The following is a 21,448-nucleotide window of genomic DNA, read 5'->3' as shown; positions in this document are numbered from 1 at the left end:
CACTTATATTCCTATATAAACTGTTAAATATAATACTTATATTTTTTCCGTTGTCTAATGGTTTATCCAGTCTCACTTCTCATACTTATAATCTATAACCATTACATGAAACAGTTATGTTTTATTTATAATTTATATGCTTCAATTGTGATGGGAGCATAGAGGACAGCATTAGTTCCTACTTCTCACAGTAGAACTTATTTTTTACATGATGGTTTATATAATCAGTGATAGGGATAGGTTAATAACCCTGAATGTTGTGGTTGACAAGATTTTGAGATTGCATGACTGTGTTATGTTATAATATTGTCTTCTTCTTGTATTAAATAAAAGTAAACTGAGATATCATAAGTAAATGTGAAAGTTTGTTGTTCCAGACAAACAGTTAAGACAAAAATACATAAATAAATAATAATAAACAAAAAAAAATACAAATACCTACTTAACAATTAACATAAAAAACTAAAATAAATAACAAAATAAAAAAAAAAGGTTTAATAAAAATTGTGTTTGTGTGTTGTGTTGTAGGAGGCATATTCATGTGAAGGCAAATGTCGCAAATGGCACTATCTCGATCAATTAGATGATGTACTATAATATATAAATTATGTTTTAAATATAAAGAGTTAATTAATGATTTAAATGAATTGTTATAGACATCTACTGAGTTACACAACTGTCACATTACGGTCAAATTATTGAAATATTTAAATGCATTATTTTATTAGGTACCTACTTCATTTACAATACTGGACAATTTTGGCACCTTAACTTTAGTAATACAATTGGCACGTGCTAATTTACTCTTGGCACAAAATGAGCACTTTTTAAAATTTTTTAAAACATATTAGGCCACATTCTATTGAAAACTAAATTTTTCCATTATGTTAAAATTTTATGAAATAATCAAATATTTTAATTTTCATATCTTATCTACTCAATTACCAGGGATCTTAAGTGTCCTTTTTATTTTTAACAATGAGATCGGAGATCGGAGGAGAGAGCGGAGTTTTTAATAACTACATCGGGTGACGTTTCCCGAGCGAACTTAATCAATACAGGAACTTTTTTTCCGTACGCATTCCTAATTCGGCGTTATGTGTGCATGAGGGTGTACCGACGAGAATAGCCTCGCCTCGCGGGGCCGCCGGTGCCCTGGGCCTCACACTCACGACGCACGCGGTCTATTATATCTGATACCAGCTTCTCCTCTCGAGATCGCTTCTCCTCCCAATCAGCTGGGTTTGCATCTGAAATAAGCGTACATGTAAGTTTAGTCACCGGGTAAATATTTTTTATGACGTGTCTTAGATGACATTCATTACTTGGCCAGGCAAATGGGAAGCGCTGAGTCCTTACTCTCACCCGGTACACTCGAGGGTATCCTTGTTTAACGGGTGATGGATTTCCTAACAGGTACAACAACATGTTGTCCTTATCTTTTTGAGCTCTTTGTGGCTAGTTAAGACCCTAAGTTCGTGCAGTGATGAAACCTTGGTACAGCAATGAAAATACTACGTTGAAAATATATTTGATTTGAAAGAAATCAGAATTTTTATCTCGTGACATTTTTATTTATTTATTTATAAGAAACAAAGTTGTACAAATTAATTGTTGAACTCTGATAAACCAAACTAAGCACACAGGCCTGTGACTTGGTAATCAGGGTTCGGCCACATAAGTTGAGCTATAAGAGTAAACTTATATAATGTAAAAAGAACCAATACAGTAAAATGACAAAAGTAGTGGAAAACAAAAATGAGCGATTACATTAATTAAAATGAAACAAGTAATTAAGTAAGAATATAAAAAATAGATTCGGGAACGGTTGCAGTGTGTGTGTGTGTGTGTGTGTGTGTGTGTGTGTGTGTGTGTGTGTGTGTGTGTGTGTGTGTGTGTGTGTGTGTGTGTGTGTGCGTGTGTGTGTGCGTGTGTGCGAGTGTGCGAGTGTGCGTGTGTGCGTGTGTGTGTGACAGTGTATTTGTGTATGTTATGTATGTTAGCCCTACGACCTTATCTTGGGATCGGAAGCTGCTAGAGCAGCAGCTTCCACTAACTAGTAATGTATGTGTGTTTAGAGAATGGTGTGATTAATTGATAAGAAGTAGATTTTCTGTATCGTCATAAATATACATTGATATCTAGTGATTTGGAGTGCTTATTCTGATTTAGGGAACAATTTTTAGTCTGTGACTTACTAAGTCGCTTCAAGATTTACCTCGACTTCCTCTAGAAGCTCTTTTTGCTTCTGTTGTTCTCGCAGGCGCTTGTTTCAGTACTGATGATTGGTAAGTTGGTACAGTGGTTTTTGGTATAGACATTTCAGGATCTGGTTGAACTGGTTCTTCTGGAGTGACCTGGGTAGCTTGTGTGGTTGTCTCCTTTACTATCGCAGTCGCTTCTACTTGCGAGTTATTTAATACTGGATTTGATTCTGCTAGTACTTCGCTGTGTCTGCTAGCTAAGTGGCCGATATACCCTGAAAGATAGTAGAATGTTTTTGTGAAATTTGTCAGTACAGTAACATCATGTTATCGACTACAGTTTTTTTTAAACTAAACCAACCTTTTCTACTCTTGAAAAACACAAGACATTGTTCGCACTGGAAAAGCGGGGCAGGATGGAGCGGCTGTGTGACGTGGTGTTTATATTTGTGCCGGTACCAATGTGTTCGACTCTGCAATATTTCCCCACAAAGCTTGCACACGACACTTCCGTCATTCCTCATCATGTACTCTAACAAATCAGTCCTTGCCTTTGGTGTTTCTTTAGACTCATCCTTATCGACTATCTTAACCGATTCATCGGATTTCTCTGAGAGGAAGTGTAATCCAGTATTTGAATCCGGTGTAGCATGGACGTAACTCACGGGATATATCTCAGCGTACGGCTCTTGAACATGCTCGAAGTGTTCGTGGCTCGAGTCAGACAATACTTCCAGAGTTATTACAGGCATGGTGTTGCCATCTTCATCTGTGAAGTGGTAATCTGAAATAGTTACATTAAATATTCGTGAAACATTAATGCCATTTTATAATAAAAAATCTAAAAATCGACATTTTAATTATAGTTTTGCAAAAGGAAGGAATGATTGCTCATGGTCACCATACACAATAAAAATACACTTTGGAAAACTCAGGAAAATAGAAAAAAATAACAACAGTTCATATATTTTTCAGTTTTATTTGGATTACTTGTAGTGTACATGTTTTCACATTGATTATTCAGTGAGATGGTAAGATCCTTTCTGTAATATAAACCTACTTTTTGTTACAATAAAAATATTTTGTTGTCTCGTTTACATCAATGTATTGTTAAAGCTTTGATGTTTGCAACGATAATTAGACTTATTAAAATTATTCATTAAATCAGTTAAACTGTGGTAGTATTTGTTAATAACTGTTACTATATAAACACTATCGAAAATCTAACGGTCTTATTAAAATATACTATAAAGTAAGGAATTGTCGAGAGATTAAAATATTCAATATGGCCGACGTCTATACTCACTGAAAAATAAAATACTATCGACGATTCCTCTTAAATGTACCTACAGTAAATTAGACGTAACTCAATTTAGTAGGATATAAAAGGAAATAAATTTAGAATTATATATTTTTAGACATAAGTGAACAACGAAAGAATATACCGTGTAGATATCTAATAAACCTTTATCAAGGCGATTTAAACATATTTTGATCTGTATTGTAATTATTTGAATAGAATATAGAATAAACAACACTTGCTTATAAAACATTGCACTTCACATGAAATAAAAAAAACTATACAAACTTGTGATAAAATATAAAGTAAGTAATGCATATATCTGAACTTCTATGTACCAATTATACATACCAAACATAATCTACAAGTTTTAAACTATATAGGAATTCTGTAAAATAGTAATTATCTATTTTTTTTTTTTCAAATAAAATTTAAACCCTAAGTGTGATTACTGAAATCAAAATTACGAAGAATACCAAAATACTACTTCACTCAAGTGCTGTTTGTACATAATACTTTTACCCTTAAACATTAAATGATTTGAAAATGTCAGGTATTTATAGACACATATTAATACGCTGCCTTGCAGCACGTGTTAAGAAGTGAAAAAAGTAAAGAATTACAATAACTCAACAATGAACATGATCGCCAACTTAGTTAGCACTAATATCACAAAATAAAATACTACAAGAGAAAGAAAAAATAACGCTCACCAATTAGTTAAGGAAGAAAAAAATCAGAACCAAAGTCCACGTATGAGTGTGACATGAGTTGTGAATTAAAACAAAAATAAAAGAAATAAAAATAACTACACATAAATCGCATACCTCTACGACACGTCATGCAAATGCGACCACGTTTGAGATTATTTGTGCGATTGACTGGCGCTGACTTATATTTATATAAAATCACACTGCGATTGTTAATACCTTATTGGCGACTATGTAATATTAATGATTCAAGTAATACACCATAAACTATATACAAGAACGTGACTTATCAAAACTTAAAATAAACTTCACATAAACTATTTCAAATATTGTGCGCTAAAATACAAAAAAACTCAATATAACCGATAATCTTTTAAGTAGATAAAGTAATAAATCTAAAATCTATAATTTTTAAACTTTCTCTCTTAATAAAAATTGCTCTTATACTTAGTATAATCCTCTCAGATTTGAACTTAATATAAACATGGAGATTAGTCGTTACCGTAAACATTATCTAAATGTTATTTCCCTTATTAATGGAAGAACTGGTGATTTCATGTCGTTTCTGGTCCTGGAACTCCGAGGACTCCACCTTACTCTAAAAGAGAAATAAGTAGCAAGAGTTGGAAACATCCGTATCTATACATTTAAACAAATATAATAAATGTGCTATGGCACTGCTAAACTTTATGCGAACATATTGATAATTTAACTTCTCAAACTATACTCTCCTACTAATAAAGATTCAAAAGGTACCAGTAACAGTAAACTCACTAACATTTAGATAGTAATTCCATTAATACATCTACATTACACAAGTCTTTAATGATAAAGAATTCAAAATTAACTTTGCTATAAGTATTTTAACAAGTTAGCCGTAAAGTTATTTCGAGATGCTCTTACTTGTTGCCAATGTTCAAAGCAGATATTCTCCATATTATAATATATATTATTGTCATAATGCCAAGACGGATGAAATGTTAGTTACAGTCTTTGGTTGGTGTCTTGCGATATTGCGCTAACTCTACTTTCTGGGCAACAACTCAGAACTAAATGGAAAACTTTCGACTTATAATGTCCATTATTAACATACCAGGCACTTGTACGGCACCTATTTGTGCTCTATATATTGATGTATAAAAGTGTCAAAATTTTATAATAGCGTAATTATTGCGTAACTGGCCATAATTATACGATTTTATTATATTTATTGTCTAATATTTGCACAACCATACTTTTAAACATGTATAACGTAATGAGCTTTATGTAACAAACATTAGATATTAAATGCATAACGGTATCATTGGAAATATATAATACGTACTTATAAAAGTGTACATCAAAATTTTACTCCAAAAATAGAATAAATACTCTAATAATTGAACTCCGGAAATCTAAATATCTAAAGAACACTAACTGTAGGATAACATATTTTTAGGCATTTATCGAAGGCACATAGATGGTCCTTATAGAAAGTTATCTTGGAATAATACTGAGTGTGCGTATGTCACGTGACTTCACTCAGACTTGCGCGGGGTCGGGTGAGGAGTGCGAGGGCGTGGAGCCGCGCGGCGAGCCCGCGCCCATCGCCTCCAGCTTGATGCCCGGCGGTAGCTGCCCCTCCATCCCGGGCAGCATGAAGAACGCGTTCGGTGGATAAACACAGTCCTTGGGCACGTAACAGTCATGTGTCGTTTTCATATGATTTTTCATTTTGTCAGGCCTTGAGAATTCTTTGCAGCATACGGGACAAGGAAAAACTTTCCTCTGTTGACCTTCATGGTAAAGGAACGCATGCCTCTGGAATGAATATTTGTTTTTGAAAGTTTTCTGGATATTTTCCTTGGCGCACTCTGTGCACTGGTAGACGCCTTCGTTGACCGAGGCGTACCGGAACAGGTTGAGGCCTCGGACCGACATCTCCGTTAGCTGTTCTGCTGGATCGTTGGAGGCAGAGTTTGCTCTTCTCCTTATCCTTCTCCGAACCGATGGCCTCTGCATCTGATTGCCTTGTAACGTGTTGTTGTTGAGGGAGTCGTTTTGATACTCGTTCGAGGTGGATGCCTGAGTCGCTGGGTTCACACGAATTTTACCATGACCGTCAATTGATTGATCCTTATTTTCAGAATCTGGTGTGCCACGATCTGAAATAAATAATAATGTAAAATGTTAATATATCATGAGACAATCCTTAATTAAACAAGACTAATATTTTATACTTCTATTAACAATTTGGTGTTATTAGCAATAAATAAAAATCTAGCTATTGCATATACTAGGTATTGTGTAGGTACCAAAAAACTACGATCCAAATATGATAGACTTGCAAATTATAACATCTATAATTGTGGGCAGGCAAAATAAAAACCAAATAAAATATATTAACCTTTATTTGTTCAAATTGAATGAATGACATCGATTTGACCATGATAAAAATGATGAACTACAATCGATGACCCTACTCGATATGTATAAGTTTGATTTACTTGACCATCAAGATGCTGATGTAACAGTAGCACCACAGTATATCAATGAACATGCAAAACAAACTCATCCATGTAGTGTAAATCTTAAATTAAAACATACAAATCAAAATTAAAAATTCAGAACCAAATAAAATAATTAATTACATTTTAGTGGCTGAGCACGATAAAAATGATAAAGTTAGGTTGCATCGATGTAGAGTTCATAGATAGTGCTTACAGTAGCCAAGATTTGAACAAACATTGAAGTTTTGCCAATCGGACTGCTTAAAATATATGAAATAACCATTACGTCTAAATAATAAATTAAAAAATAATATAACAAAAAAAAAGAATAGATTTCACTATGATATAATAGGACTCAAGTGTTTGCATTTGGAACTATTTCGGCAAGTACAGTAAGTAGGTACAATAATTATAAAAATAACATTCAGTTAACTTAGCTTTAAAGATCACAAAAGGTGGGTTTCAAAGTTGAAAAATAAACATAACTCGTATCGTTCTTTACTGAGAGGAATTAAAATTCAAGGAACTGAAGTATGTAGCTGCCTCGTTCACATAAACTTAAAATTAAGGCGTAATTTGAAAAAGAAACATAAGAATAGCCTCATTAAAATAAAATGTGTGGATGATGCTTAAATTCATGGAGTTTAAAATAAAAATACACAAGCAACAATTTGTACTGGACCAAAAATACTTTGTTCACCGCATAGCATCAATTTGAGCAACATAGAAAGCACATTAAACATATCTAGCTCTAACCACACCGTCTACCTGAGAGTAGTGTCATAGGATAACATACCTGATCAGTCCTCTCTTCGTGACTACCAAGCTCCCTACAGTTTAAAAAAGTCACTCCATTGTTAACAATACTATTTATGTCTACAATATTATAAATAACTTAACCTTTATTCTACTCTTTACTAATAACCCGTGTTGTTACTTTGCTACTATTAAAATAAAATTTATTTTTTAATAATCTGAATCGTTAGTGTCGGTCGTCGTTGCTGTAATATCACCGGAGTGTAAAGTGTACAGACGAGCGAGCCGGGAACTCGCGTGGCACACGGCCCGGGGTCGTCACCCATAACTCACTTTAACGTCCACATTACAGTGTTAAGCTTCAGATGCCTATAGCGTTTCATGAAACATAATAAGTACACAATATAATTCAACATTCTACTAAATAAGCTGTTAATATAATGAGATTTTGCCAACGTCACAATCAAATAAAGAAGGTATTATAATAAATCAAATATAAACAAGTGAAACAAAACAAAACATAATAATAACTGCAAGAGAAAGATTTGCTATTTTTCCTGTAACTTTTATTATTTCTTTAAAGATTCTAAAAATAGTAATTAACACCTTATTGTATACCAATGTATTTTCTTCATTAACAAATAGCTCTAAGTCGTGTAATCTTCATCTAAATGTATCTAAATATTACATTTTGCATTTGCTATTGTCTAAGTGCAAACAATAAAATTATTGATGTATTCAACATTTGGCTAAAGACTATTTAAATAAACATTTCGCGTAATGTTAATTCATACCAGTAAGTAATATAATATATAATATTTATATACTATGAGAGTTGTGTTATATTGATTGAATTTCTTAAATATCTGTCTCAATAATTAAACATGTGGTAATAGTTCTGTTGTTACTCGTTTTGGTTTATCATCAACTTGATTGTAATTTACAGTTACAAAACATTTAGGCTCATTTCTTTGTGTATCATAAATTCCAAGTTGGCAACAAACTGTTATATTAAACAAATTACCAAATAACTTTTTCATAAATCATGTTCTCCCGTCTGGACTATTTCTAAAAGGTAATATAGTTTTATTTAGATAAATGAATTAAAACGTTATCGCGTTGATAACCTTAGAATAAGTATGCTGCAACTGTTTTAATTAAACCGTAATGATTATAATATTATTGCTTTACGAATGTGATAATCGACGACATATGGGTTACATAACAGTGTTACTGCGAGATATATTCTCTATTGTGTTGTAGACAACTACACAAAAATAATGCATTAAGTAGACAGGCAATAAGTAAACATTCGATATACCGGTAACAAAAGTTCATAATATTCTTTTCCCAAAACTTTCTAAACCCCAATAAAAACAGGACGACTTATAGATAAATTTTGAAACAACAATTCAACAAACAATAATTAAGTATATATTATAGGGACAATTTCATTTATAGGTCACATCATATGTGACGTTCTCTTATACAAGTATAATTTAGCACCAATTGATGATATAACATTTAATAAATAAAGTATATTGTATGATAATATAGGTTGGTAAATGGAAACACGTCACAAATTATATTTAAAACAGTTAGAACTGTACCCTTCATCTGAACAAAAATGTTTAAATAAATGTTTCGGTACTTCTTTCATATCTTATAAAAAAAAATACTAAGTTAAGATACGGTGTAGAATGGATTAAGCTTAGGCACTGGCTAAATTGACTATAATAAGTAAGAGATTTTCGAAAATTTTCAGTAATAGCCTCACCTTAATCTAATTTCCCCATTAAGTACCTATCATTGTCCAAGATAAATTTTCATTATAAAGTTTATGAAGGTACAATAAATTCGTTTTATGAATTTAAACAGTCTTAATATTGATTTATCAAGACTAAGTCGCCTCGAATCTTACGATTTCATTAATTATTAACTTCTCAAAACATTAGTTCTTTTGCTTTCCAAATAAAATGGGAAACATGAGATGATATTCTTATTTTTAAATATATAAATTTTATTTTTAACTACTTGGGCCTAAAAGGTTTCTATTTCTAAGGAAGCTTCTTAAAGTATATAGATTGTAAACTCTGAATAATGAAAATAAATAAATATACATAACATTCTTTGAAATTTCTTAGTCATCTAGTAGTCGATAAATATTTAACTTATATACAAGTAAAGGCACACTAATAGGCAAGCGTTCCCTGGACCTACATTTAATATTTTGGAATTTATCTGGGGTTTCACAAACGAAATTCGTGTCGAAGTAGGTTCTATAGAAGTAAATATTATCTGAGTATTTAGTTGTAGACAATGCGCCTCGTTAACGCACGATATTCATGAAATACCTATAGTAGTGGTCATGATAAATCTAGGTTTTAACCACTAGACAGTAATGAACTTTGGGCCCCACAATCAATAAGACAGTGGAAAATATTGTTTACATGGTGTAACATTGAACACCTGATCAACCTATTTGTATCCAGTGATGGGTCCCAGAGTCCTTCAGTGACAAAAAGTGTTGCTATAGTTACATGGAAGACTACATTTTGCCTCTAAGTTTTAACTAAATAATTTATAAGTACTTTCCTTATTTAATATTTAAGGCATTTTGATTCCTACTAAAATATAATTTACAAATCATCTCATGATTCCAGTTATCAATAAGTTCTTTCAAAGCACCTTGCTAATCACTTTTATAACAACGCCAAGTTCTATCTTCAAAATATTTACATTTAAATAGATTTATTCTTTTCATTTTCCAAATAAACTGTTACAATTATAACATTTCATAGCAATAAAAATGAGAATATTTCTGAGGAGCTTCTTAACTACTCTTTGCATGTTTAAACTTTGTAATAAATAGGTATGTACTTACTAGCCTCGTACAATATTGTCTTTGACGTACACGTGTATAGTCGGTAGATAGATATAGTTTACATAATAAATTGTCTATTGATAAGAAATAAGAGTTCTCTTTTGCTAATTTTAACTCGTACCTTTCTATCTTTTGGAATTTGGGGCTTATAATCGCACAGGAACTGAAGGTGTTTATAATTACAATTCATAAATTATAAATAGGTGTGATTTAATTTTCTACGTTCTTCGCTGCAATGAGATTTGATGCTACGTTCATTTAAGATTTGTTTCTATTACGCTGTAATTAGATACACGCGTCTCTGAATAGCATAACATATACAACCAAATATTTCAACATTAATAAAATATTATAAATTAATCTTAACAATTCTAGATATTAAAATCATAGCCTGTGTTGAGTTCTACTTCGGAGAAGTCAAATCGTTATTTACAACTAAGATCACTAATAAGGCAAGTTAAATGAAAATGCATTTACACCACTACACAATGGCGGCTAGATATCGAGCCTTTCCAGTCAATATATAGAGCCTCGTCCACGGACCAGCGGGCAGGTCGCTATCGACAGCTATAGCTGCCATAGTGACTTATAAAAGGCCTCGCCATTGCTACGCTCGTTAATATAACTACTAGACTAATTTAACTAACTAATTCAGTTCAATGAGAATTGCATGTAATAATCAGAATATAAACAGTAATTGAATAGACTACATTTGAATTAACGATCACCATGAGTAGTTGCTTTGTACCCTGAAAATTTTGTAAGTAATAAAATTAAGTAACAATTAAGTGCAAAATAACAAGTAAATTAAAGAATATTTCTTAAATCTCTTTGAAATCAGCACTCGTGAGAAACAATGGAACAACATAAATAAATAGATAATTATAACAACAAACGACTTCTATATCGTTAATATCAACAAACTTATTGATACATTGTGAAACATAGAGCTCGAGACCTATTCAACGGCAATCTATATGTTACATACTATTTCGAATTCATCTGGTTAAGAGGTGAGTGAACCCTACTCTCGCTGTAATCAGATCTTTTACTTCCACTTCAAAATATGCTGAGTAATGACTATTCTGCCAATTTGATTAAGACTCTTGTTTTGCCATTTGTTCATTGGCGTTGGGCTGATTTTTGTGTATTATCTTAAGATGTGCAATCATGTTATCTTTTCGAGTGAACTCCTTGAAGCAAATCGGACATGGGAACACCTTGACGTCCTTTTTATGCGAAGTAACATAATGGCGACAGAAATTGCTGATATGAGTGTATACACGGGCGCATATTTTGCACCTAAAGACATTTTCACCTTCTTTGATGCAGTAATCCCTCACAGACTCGTTAGTTTCCTCATGGTAGTTACCTACACTTCCCATATTATTCTTCCTGATAGGAGAAGGGAATATGCGGTGTTCCCAGTTGGTTTGCGACAAGTCTGCCACCTCATTGTTAGCCAAATTCAGATTATTTTGTTCCAGCTCGGCAGCAAAGAGCTGTGTAGCGAGGGCCGGCATTAGTACAGTCTCGGGAGGAAACTTATCAAAACTATTAAGCGCCGGATTTAAGTTAGAAAGACCAGAGAGCTGATTGAATAAGTTTCGGGCTCTAATTTTTGACATTTGGGGTAGTAGTTTTTTACTATTCTTTGGCTTTAAGTTACGACCTAGTCTGATTTTGTCATCGGTGTCTTTGAGAGGGCCTTCTTGTGAATTGGAGTTTTCGCGGCTTCTGTCGGGATTGTATTTGTATTCGATGGGCTCGTTGTAGCCGTCGGTGGCGTCGGAAGCCGGCTCCTGCTTTATCGATCCGTTTTCGATAGATAGCACGGGACCATTGCTTGGATAGTTTTGCTGGGATTCCTCTTTGGGCGCTTTATCGGGATCTGAAATATTACAATTTCAGGTCTCATTTACGCGAATTGGGTAAGTGTATTAATGAATTTAAAGTTGTATTTAGTTTTATTGGAAATATTTTAGTGTTTATCTAAACAAAACTGATTGTAAACTGATTTTTGACTAGAATATTTCCAATTGCTTTATAATGAAGGAAAGCTATTGGGAATAAGCCTTGTTTGTTTTCCCTTTTCTCGTATTATAACTTAATATTACTCAAAGAAGTTTTTGATGGAAGAAATTACAAATTAGGTACTGAAACCATTACCACACCGAATTTGCCCCTGGCCATTCCTCTAATAGCTCTCCCCGAAAGCAGAAAGCAAGCAATAGTTAACTGTTGATTTATAGAAGAAATAAGCATCTGTTACTTCGATATGTCAAAAATAATTTGATAGATTATCACTTACCCCTTTTGAATAAACTTTAAATATTATAAATAAGTAGTATTCAAAGTACACTTCACTTTTTCACTTAAACTATTTTCCTACCATCAAAGCTTATATCCCATTAGCTTTTCCCTTATTTTTCCTAAATTGTTTAACTGTTATATAACAGTGTTAGATTGTCGGAAAGGAAGATTAACATATTTACAAAAGGTAAGCAACTATAAAGTGTTTTCATACATCCTCATCCAAAACTAAGTATTTTACAAGTCCGTTTTTTATCATTTAAGAAAGATTTCGTCGTCTATTATATTTCGTTGTATTTGACCACAAGAGATAACATTGTTGCTATACAACGGGTGGTAAAAATGTTTATAAACGTCACAGCTACAGCAAGAAGTTTATGTAAACACGTACCTGCGGTTTCGGAGTCTTTGCCGGCGAGAGCGTCGGTGGACTGCGCGTCATCACCCTCGTCGATGAGCAGTGCCTCACCGCCCTCCTCGCCGCCCGACGTGCCGCCATCCTCCGCGCTGAACCCGTCCATGGACATCTTCACCTCCAGCATTTCCGGGGAGCCTCGGATCAGCTGGTCGCCGGCGCGGTTGGAGTTAGCGTGAGACGCCGACTCCGGTACGAACTCGCCTGGTGGACTAGCTGCCGTGTTTAAGGCGTCACTAGAACTTCCACTGAGCTTTCTTGGTCGGCCTCGTTTTCTTTTCGGTTGCATTAGTGCGTTGCCCAACAATGGCATTAGTAGATTGGGAGGTGCTCCTCCCGAGGGCATTCCAGAAGCGGGCCGCTTTTGGTGCATGTATGGATGTATTCTGTGTAGTTGAGGTGGGGGAGTATGAGCGGAGGCGTTACCACCCTGTTGTTGTATTAGCGAGTTGGTAAGGGCTGGAATATCGCATTTCTCCTCGTTAACTTCAGTGAGGCCCTTTATCCTTAGACTCTCGGCTACTTTTAAGAAAGCCGTTAACCTTTCCTGGTCAACGCTCACTTCTCCTCTGTACATAAAATCTAATAAGCTTTTCATGTCCGAATAGGGAACATCCTTCAGTATGACAATAGGATGTTTTTCTTGATGGTTGACAAACAAAGCCTGGAAGTAGGGGCTGCACGCCGATAGAACCATTTTGTGCGCCTTCAGCAGTTGGCCGTCCACGGCGAGGGTGACGTCGGTGAACGTCTCCGCATGCAGCAACTGGTCGAACACCGACAGCATGTTCGACTGGTGATTGTTCCATCTCAAACAAAATCTTTGTGTAGCCATCTTTCCTTCTGTGTAGATACTTTCTTTGGAAGATATGATTCAGCAGATCAGACTTAAAATCTATTCCAACAATTTCTCAATAATGTATACATAAGTATTCTCTCTTGTTCCATGAACAATACAACAAAACGTCAACAATAGATAATGTTTACTTTTTAAAAGCCATTTCAATTAAAGTTTTTCATAATGTCAGTGCTTTTCGCTTGACGGGCGCAGGGGAACCTGAAATAGGACAACAAGGGTTTTATTACATAGGGCAAATCAGGGCTACAATATGACACTTTTACAGTATTATTCTGATGTTAGCTTACACTGCTGTGGGAAGTGTCCCACAGCAGGTCAAACGCTTCTCAATCGCAATTCTTCATCAAAGTTTCAAAATGTATCTTTATTTTGACAAGCTCTAAATGCAAGTTAAAACAGAAAGTGGGGACGCCATGATTTCTCTCCGTTCGTGCCGAGTCTGATTAATTACTCTTTATGATTACAGCATGTGTGATATCAGTCACGCTATTATCCTCGGAGAAAATTCACGCGATAGCTCTCCGCGTCTGCTATTTTCTTTTCTCTCAGATAGTTATAAGACGCTATCTTTCATAATATTGGTTTTTCAGTTTCAGTTTGGATATAAAAAGGTTGCATGTACACAGGGATTTAGTAATATAATGTTGCTATAAGCCCCCATTATTATAACGAGTGTAATTTTATGTCATATCATGCATAATTAATTACACTCATCTTTACACTCGTAGTATATTACTCGTAGTATATTAGTATATTACTAATGCGTGAAAATTATGATGGCAATTATAATGTTAATTATCGATAATAATTTCATACAACTAGCTATTTAAAATCTGACTTCACAGCTATGGTTCACTAATATGATTTCGTTACCAACTCATTATGTTTTAATGAAGAAATGCAAAAAATGTGGTTTTATTGTTATTCATTAGTTTATGGGCATGAATAAATGTTGATAATGTCACGTTCTTATCACGCGAATCAAATAGGTTGTACTTACTAGGGTAAATAAAACGGTATATAGAAATAAAACCAAGTTTATTGACATTAAATCCCTAGCAAGTACATAGATCGGATCTCTGGGTCGCAGGTAATTTGATACTGGCTGAGCACCCTTGGTGCAGTAGGAAAACTACCACTTCCCTGTAACTCTTCCCACGACGACACGGGGTACACCGGCGCGCGCAGCAGGGCAGCAGAAACGGTGGGGTAAGTACAGGACCGAAAGTGGATCCAGCGGGTTGTAGAACCCGAAAGGTGAAGCGGTAGAGGTAAGTACAGGACCGGTAGTGGGTCCTGCGGTTGTAGAACTCGAAGGGTGAAACGGTGCAGGTAAGTACAGGACCGGTAGTGGGTCCTGCGGTTGCTGAACTCGAAGGGTGAACCCTGGAACCCGGAATTAGTCATTTCAAGAATTGTCCGAATTCCCAGTCTGACTGCCACATGCCGATTCCTTAGCTTGATTGAAGATGGGAAGTGGATAGCAAGCAAGCTTAGCAATCTAAGATGTGGCTGTCAGCAAATTACACACAATAAAAGTGAATTTAGCAAAATAAATTTAGAAAAAGAACAAAGAACAAGATAAATTTATGGTAGGTAGTTGTTTTAAAAAACTATCTAAAAAAATAGTAAAATTGAATATTTTAAGCTGAATAATTTTAATAGCAACGATATTAAACGTATTTTGTACATTAATATTGTTCCATTTAAGAATTATTTAAACAAGGAAAGTACTTAGGTACAAAGATAACTTTAAGTTGGTTAAGTAGAATTAATTTAGAAAAATTGACAATTTAAATGTTGTTTTGAACATAAAAGATTGCTAATTATGATATAAAATAAGCACTAAAGCGTGAAAATACATTTACACGATGATTATGAAAAATGACAGTCATGCAATGAACAAAGAAAGCATGTACTAGTCTACGTTGATATTTAAACTAATAAAAATAGTAATTGCTACACTTACCCAATTAATGGGGATAACACAACACTATAAATTATTATATCGTAGACAAAATTAGTAAAAAAACGTATTTAAAAAATATACGAGTAATCGAGGTGTTCTCGCTACAAAGGCAGAAGGATTGTGTCGAACATCCGACCGGAAGAGTAACGGCTCGGCTGTGGAATGTAGGTACGGCTACCTACGCAATGTGATAATTATTATTATTAAAGTCGTACAATATTAACGGAATTATTTTGTAAATAGATATGTTTTGTTAAATTAATTAGTATATGTTTATTTATGTAATAATATTTTAGTTTTAAGCAGTAGTTTTTAAGTGTTTTCAATGATAACTTTTTGATAGTTCCTAACAGAAAAACAAGAGCAATTACACTCAGTAGTAAAACGCGGCAGGCGTTACATACCCCCCTTTTTTGGGTAGGATTTTCGCTAAGAAAATCCACTGACTAAAATGTAAGCTAGTCTGTCCTTCTTACTATTGACTATTCTAAAAATTACGTGGTACACATTCATTTCAACCCTTCCATTCACCCCCCTACTTTCTTTCATCCCTTTCACACACAAACAGTTATCTTATTTCGTTTTAAGTGACTGCGTCCTTTCCAAAAAGAGTACTAGACTTTTAACCGCAGCTTAGTACTCACACGTAATCAATAGGAGATTTAAGGTAACCGTTTTTTTTTTCTTTTTATAGTATAATTTTCTTATCTTCGGGGTAGGGCCGAAGATAAAATAAATAGAATGTCCTAGGGGTAGGGCCTGGAGATTCAATATTTTTTTTTTGTAAAAAAAAAATTAGAAATACTATATATAAGTAAATATATTTAAGACGGTAGGTAGTTTTAGTAAGTAAGACATTGTTTTAGGCTAGTTTTGGATTTTTTAGTATAGTTTAGTAAGTGTAGTTTTAGTTTTTTTTTTTTTTAAGGTAGTATGTAAGGTATTTTTAGAGAATATTAGAAGATATTAGAAGACGCATGCCATGCTCAAGATTTAAGTTTTTGGCAGGCCTAAGGCGTTTGATGGTATTACACATCAATCTCTTGACTGACTCTTACAGTCTGCTCGAGAATTAGTAAGCAGCTGGGGGATTCTATGTTTTTCTCTCACTTCCATCCCAGCAAGGAAGTTTTGTAAATATAGAAAGTTTTATTTTAGTTAGGTAAAAGTTTAGATATAATTATTTAGAATAGTTTGTAAGTTTAATATCCTTGACATGCCATGTACCTCTTCATAAAGGAGTTCATCTTTCTGAAGTGATAAATATTTGATTGGACGAGACATCTCTATTACTTTATGTTTTAATTGTAATTAGTTTAATTGAATAGTTATTTTTTGAGTAAGTGTTGCAAGTACCTGAAGTCTTAATAACTAAAACACAACAAACGGCAGAAGGAAAATAACAAGAAAACAAATGCTACTATCAAAAGTACACAACAATTAAAACACAGGGATAGACAGAGGTTGGCAGTGCAAAATCAAAGATTTCCTTCTGTGCGATGTGGTAGGTTCGATTTTGAGTTTTTAATTGTATGCAATCACCTTGAAAGAGAAATAGTAAGGTATTCCCACAAAGCAACCACAGCACACAAAAGTTGCAGTTACAATTCACTTAGAGCTAGACAAAATAATCAGACCAACACCAAAGATGACCAAAAATGCTAAAACCAGCAAAAAGGATACTCAGCTCAGTATTTCCTTCGTTGGGCGCCATTGTCACGTTCTTATCACGCGAATCAAATAGGTTGTACTTACTAGGGTAAATAAAACGGTATATAGAAATAAAACCAAGTTTATTGACATTAAATCCCTAGCAAGTACATAGATCGGATCTCTGGGTCGCAGGTAATTTGATACTGGCTGAGCACCCTTGGTGCAGTAGGAAAACTACCACTTCCCTGTAACTCTTCCCACGACGACACGGGGTACACCGGCGCGCGCAGCAGGGCAGCAGAAACGGTGGGGTAAGTACAGGACCGAAAGTGGATCCAGCGGGTTGTAGAACCCGAAAGGTGAAGCGGTAGAGGTAAGTACAGGACCGGTAGTGGGTCCTGCGGTTGTAGAACTCGAAGGGTGAAACGGTGCAGGTAAGTACAGGACCGGTAGTGGGTCCTGCGGTTGCTGAACTCGAAGGGTGAACCCTGGAACCCGGAATTAGTCATTTCAAGAATTGTCCGAATTCCCAGTCTGACTGCCACATGCCGATTCCTTAGCTTGATTGAAGATGGGAAGTGGATAGCAAGCAAGCTTAGCAATCTAAGATGTGGCTGTCAGCAAATTACACACAATAAAAGTGAATTTAGCAAAATAAATTTAGAAAAAGAACAAAGAACAAGATAAATTTATGGTAGGTAGTTGTTTTAAAAAACTATCTAAAAAAATAGTAAAATTGAATATTTTAAGCTGAATAATTTTAATAGCAACGATATTAAACGTATTTTGTACATTAATATTGTTCCATTTAAGAATTATTTAAACAAGGAAAGTACTTAGGTACAAAGATAACTTTAAGTTGGTTAAGTAGAATTAATTTAGAAAAATTGACAATTTAAATGTTGTTTTGAACATAAAAGATTGCTAATTATGATATAAAATAAGCACTAAAGCGTGAAAATACATTTACACGATGATTATGAAAAATGACAGTCATGCAATGAACAAAGAAAGCATGTACTAGTCTACGTTGATATTTAAACTAATAAAAATAGTAATTGCTACACTTACCCAATTAATGGGGATAACACAACACTATAAATTATTATATCGTAGACAAAATTAGTAAAAAAACGTATTTAAAAAATATACGAGTAATCGAGGTGTTCTCGCTACAAAGGCAGAAGGATTGTGTCGAACATCCGACCGGAAGAGTAACGGCTCGGCTGTGGAATGTAGGTACGGCTACCTACGCAATGTGATAATTATTATTATTAAAGTCGTACAATATTAACGGAATTATTTTGTAAATAGATATGTTTTGTTAAATTAATTAGTATATGTTTATTTATGTAATAATATTTTAGTTTTAAGCAGTAGTTTTTAAGTGTTTTCAATGATAACTTTTTGATAGTTCCTAACAGAAAAACAAGAGCAATTACACTCAGTAGTAAAACGCGGCAGGCGTTACAATAAAGCTAAACAGTATTGTGTAAACCTACGCACAGCGTCTCGTAATATGGAGGCTGTTTTCAGTTGGATTATGGACACGTCCGACTAGCCGACGCCGCTTCACGATCAAAATTGAAATTAAACGTGATTAAACCTCTATTGTTTTAAGTATTTACAACGTTTTTATAATAGCTTTTGCTTCATACGAAATCATTCCAGCTTAATATCAACATTTAGTGATTATCATACTCATTAGAAACCGTAATATCCGACTAAATATAATATTATATCAACACTGGCACACCAAACAATATTATTTATCAGCTGTTGTTAAGATATGTATCGACTTTGGCAAATTTTGTTTGCTGGTGAATGAATTCAATGCCTGTCTACAGTCAATCAAGGTTAAAAAAATCGAGGGCGCCTCTAGCGGCGGGAGGCGATCCGTGCGCCGAGCGCACTGCAGTAGGAAAAAAACATCCTGCCAGCACGTAACCTTCTGCATTTACACCACCATTTCCATTATCATACATTACTGGCGGTTAGAACTATTCACAACGCCGTACTAAGGTTAGGTACTTGAAATAACGGGGCGAAATTATAATATCTACGTCGAGCACTCCAATTAGAATCTTATTTGAACCGGAATAACTAATTTAAAAAAATACAATACGCGAATAATCCAATCCACATCCACAGGTGCTGACCACAACGTTATCGCGGTATAAACGGGCGCTCGAATTATTACTACGCACCCAGTCGAGCGCGTTACATTACGTCATCACAATGGCATTATTACCTACGATATTCACTTTAAATCGGCCGATACCACGAGATAAAAAACATTGAAGTGTAATTATATCACTGCACTAACATAAGAAAACATACCACACGTAACTGCACCACAATCAACTCGACCCTTTTATGGGAATGAGGATCAGCCCTTCCGCCATAGTCTGAGTCCGCGTTTACGTCGCACCCCGCTCACCCGACGACTGACGGCGCAACCCCGCGCGGGCGCGCGCCACGGTTCGCCACAGCGCCACGAGCGCCGAGAGCCGAGCCACCGACTCGCTCCGCGCCTCGAATATCTCTCACAAAAAATACGCCGTCATTATCCAAATGGCGGCAGCGGATATATTCAGCGCAGGGTGCATGGTAAAATATTGATTTATTGAAATTTATTGATTTTCTCTCCCATTGCAGAGAACATCCCTGATCTGTAGGCTAAATCTAACCTGATTCTATGTATTTATGCATCCTAGGATGGGTGTATACAACCTACGTCATATTCGTCTATTTCAGAGCGACCTTTATTCTCAGTGACAGATAATGAATAGGTAGGCCTGTTTATTGAAGAAGGGTGTAGTCCGTGAGCACTCAAGGACTGCACCCGTCCTCCTGCGTCCCTTAATAAAACCACGAAAAGAAAGATGATTCATGTTAAGTGCCTATAGGTATCTTCTACCTAGAATATCAATGTAGAAACATTTATTTTAATTTGTCGCCGGTTGACCTTGATGACTCTTCTTTTGCTACCTAAGTCAATTAATATTTTTCGTACCTTTCCTGTATTTTAAGTCTATGATATACCTAATAACAATAAATAAACCGTTGAAGTTCTTTTAAAAATATATACCTATGCACTGAATACAGCTATAGATGTTTATCATCAGCTCACTTACATCTAGATATGTTCGAGGGATGAGTTTTCCACGTGAAAAACATCAATCCATTCGTGTTGTCGCCATGTCAGCAGCGTGCTCCGTCTCTGTCCCCCACGGGCGGGGTTGGTAGGACGCTCCTCGCGGCGACCGCCGCCGAAGATGCCCGATTGCCGCCACTTTTCGCAACGAACGCACCCGAACCCACACGGAAAATAGATCGCGGGGCGCTCTTTTACAATTTTTTTTTCGTTTGAAAAGACACAGACACCAAAGTTTTGAGTTATTTTCAGGAAAGTTTTTTTAACAATCAATTAAGATGTAACAAATTATTCACTTTTTAAAATGTAATTGTACTTTTTGATTGTTTCACAAATTTTAACAGGATACGAACAAAAAATCCGCGCGCGTTTGTGGAGTCGGAAGTATTTTTAATAAAAATGGCCTGCCGCCTCGGCGGGAGGAGTGGCAATGGGCAATGAGGTCGGTACCCTCTCTCTGGCAGCGCGCGCCCCTCCCCCCGCGCGCCGCCACCACAGGGTTAGAAAGTTTCAAAAGTGAATCGTGGAAAACACGCGACGTGAAGTCCTGGCGACTACAATGCGTGACGGTCAGCTCCCGGGAACAACCTGGGACTATTAGCTACTTTCATCGAAACAAAAAACAAAAATAAATCGTTTATCCCTTTTCGTCAACCAAACCTACATCGTGTACTTATGTTTAAATAATCATTAGAAAATGCTGCAGTCTCTAATACAAGAATTGAAATATAAAAGGACA

At 35.1% G+C, this 21,448-nt stretch overlaps 1 protein-coding gene across 5 annotated transcripts; it reads right to left on the bottom strand.

Moving 5' to 3' along the window:
• Positions 1–679: 679 nt before the first annotated feature.
• Positions 680–21,105, bottom strand: LOC126381881 (protein tramtrack, alpha isoform-like). 5 transcript variants are annotated; one of them, XM_050031437.1, is made up of 5 exons: positions 19,893–20,086; positions 13,048–14,128; positions 2,566–2,988; positions 2,219–2,479; positions 680–1,250 (listed from the first exon to the last, which is right to left on the bottom strand). In XM_050031437.1, exons 2-5 carry the CDS (start codon positions 13,904–13,906, stop codon positions 1,096–1,098), a joined length of 1,698 nt encoding a protein of 565 aa, XP_049887394.1. In that variant the 5' UTR covers positions 13,907–14,128; positions 19,893–20,086; the 3' UTR covers positions 680–1,095. The 5 variants fall into 5 exon arrangements, with proteins under 5 accessions (XP_049887394.1, XP_049887393.1, XP_049887391.1 ...); XM_050031436.1 differs by lacking the exons at positions 680–1,250; positions 2,219–2,479; positions 2,566–2,988 and adding an exon at positions 3,164–6,358; XM_050031434.1 differs by lacking the exons at positions 680–1,250; positions 2,219–2,479; positions 2,566–2,988; positions 19,893–20,086 and adding exons at positions 6,587–12,234; positions 20,690–21,105.
• Positions 21,106–21,448: the final 343 nt, after the last annotated feature.

The sequence above is a fragment of the Pectinophora gossypiella genome, chromosome 3 (assembly GCF_024362695.1).
Source record: "Pectinophora gossypiella chromosome 3, ilPecGoss1.1, whole genome shotgun sequence".
NCBI classification, from domain to species: domain Eukaryota; kingdom Metazoa; phylum Arthropoda; class Insecta; order Lepidoptera; family Gelechiidae; genus Pectinophora; species Pectinophora gossypiella.
Note: the sequence above shows the minus strand (reverse complement) of the source record. Positions and strands in the feature narration are given on the sequence as shown.

Excerpts from the sequence above, each read along its gene's own strand:
- LOC126381881 (XM_050031437.1), bottom strand. The coding sequence starts at position 13,906 with ATGGCTACACAAAGATTTTGTTTGAGATGGAACAATCACCAGTCGAAC. Across the intron at positions 2,989-13,047 it reads CAAAGACTCCGAAACCGCAG|ATTACCACTTCACAGATGAA; the intron begins GTACGTGTTTAC and ends TAACTATTTCAG. Across the intron at positions 1,251-2,218 it reads AGCTTCTAGAGGAAGTCGAG|ATGCAAACCCAGCTGATTGG; the intron begins GTAAATCTTGAA and ends CGCTTATTTCAG.